General features: G+C 69.0%; 1 protein-coding gene across 1 annotated transcript in view; it reads left to right on the top strand.

Moving 5' to 3' along the window:
• The first annotated feature begins 155 nt into the window (after positions 1–155).
• Positions 156–1,469, top strand: part of LOC113216623 (laminin subunit alpha) — a 22,688-nt gene continuing 21,374 nt past the window's right edge. The window contains exon 1 of the mRNA XM_026436367.2: positions 156–546. Coding sequence (XP_026292152.1) covers positions 289–546 — 258 coding nt within the window. The 5' untranslated portion in view covers positions 156–288. The remainder of the gene's footprint in view (positions 547–1,469) is intronic.

Genomic DNA, 1,469 nt, shown 5'->3' with positions numbered 1-1,469 from the left:
GGGGGGGGCAGGCAAGGGCAAGCAGGGGCGGAGCGCGGCGCGAGGGCCGTGCCGTGCCGCTTCTGGTGGGGTCTGCGCAGGGGCAGGGCGGGCAAGGCAGGGCAGGGCAGGGCACGCTGCTGCAGGCTTTCTGGGGTCCGGGGTCGCTTCGCTGTCGCTCTCCACTCCGCGGCGGTGCGGGGCAGAGTGCGGGACGGGAGTGGAAGAGCGGATTCGGAGAGCATAGCGACGACGTTGACCGCCGTGCCGTCGCGTCTCGACGCAGCGTGACCGCGCGTGTGCAAGGGGATGAAAATGTGCTGGGAAGGTGGAGGCGGCGGCGGGGGAGGCCCCGGCGGCCTCCTGCTCGCCGTCCTCGTGCTGGTCGCCCTGGCGGCCGAGGTCCACGCCGAGGTCCTCACGCCGCCCTACTTCAACCTGGCCGAGAGACGGCGCGTCACGGCCACCGCCACTTGCGGCGAGGGCACGCAGGGCCCCGAGCTGTACTGCAAGCTCGTGGGGGCCAACGCCGACAAGGATGCCAACATGGAAATCATCCAGGGCCAGGTAAGCTCACAAGGCTGTCCGTCGGGCCGGCCTGCTCCGGGGATGGGGCCACGGGGGCGTGGACCACGGCGTCGTGCGAGGCGATAGGTCCGCGGGAGGCCCGCGGGTGGGTCGCTGTAGCCCGCGGGGGCCGCTCGGCAGCGGGGCGCGTGGGCCGTGCGACCGAGTCGAGGCCGCGGCGAGAGCGCGCGACCCGCGACCCGCGAGCGGACCGGAAGGGAAGGGCACCGGAAGTTGGGAGGCGGCGGCTCGGGCGGGGGCGTTGCTCTGCGTGTGCGGGCCGGACCGGGAGCCCCCGAGGGTGCTCGAGATCAGGGTGGTGTTGCGGGAGGTCGCGGTGCCCGGGGGGCGTAGCGTAGGGGTGGGGGTGAGCGGCGGTGACGGGAGGGTGTGTATGGTCGGTGAGGAGGGGGTGGAAAAGATGGAGGGGGTGACGGGAATCGAGGTGCTCACAATCAGTAGAGAAGTGAAGGGCAGGGGGTGGTAAATAAACATCAGAAAAAAGGGGGGCAGAGGGGAGGGGGGCGATTGTAAATGAGTGAGATGCCGGAGACATAAACGCCCGGGAAAATCACAAATTCTACGCTTATTCGGGAAAGCCACTGCTCCGCTCTCATTGACGACTGGTGTCGCGCGAATTTTGCTCCCATTCATCCGAATGATGAGAGCCCACATCTCCCATCCATGGGCTCTGCCTATGGCATGGCTCTGTCTCTGCCTGGGCCCCCGAACCCTCATCGGGTGGAAACTAAAAATGGGCGGCCGGGGCGTTCCGGCTGTGCGGCGCGCACATGTGTTTCTGAGGCGGGGGCCGTCCACAACTGAGGACACCCGACTCCCCCGCGTCCCTCAGGGGTGGGGGAGGGGGGGGGCGGACAGCCACGCCGCGCCATTCTCTGGAGAGGCAAGGGGTAGGGGTGGGA

Source organism: Frankliniella occidentalis, unplaced genomic scaffold, assembly GCF_000697945.3.
Source record: "Frankliniella occidentalis isolate FOCC.00 unplaced genomic scaffold, Focc_3.1 Scaffold98, whole genome shotgun sequence".
Lineage (NCBI taxonomy): Eukaryota > Metazoa > Arthropoda > Insecta > Thysanoptera > Thripidae > Frankliniella > Frankliniella occidentalis.
This window is presented reverse-complemented; position numbering and strand designations above follow the sequence as displayed.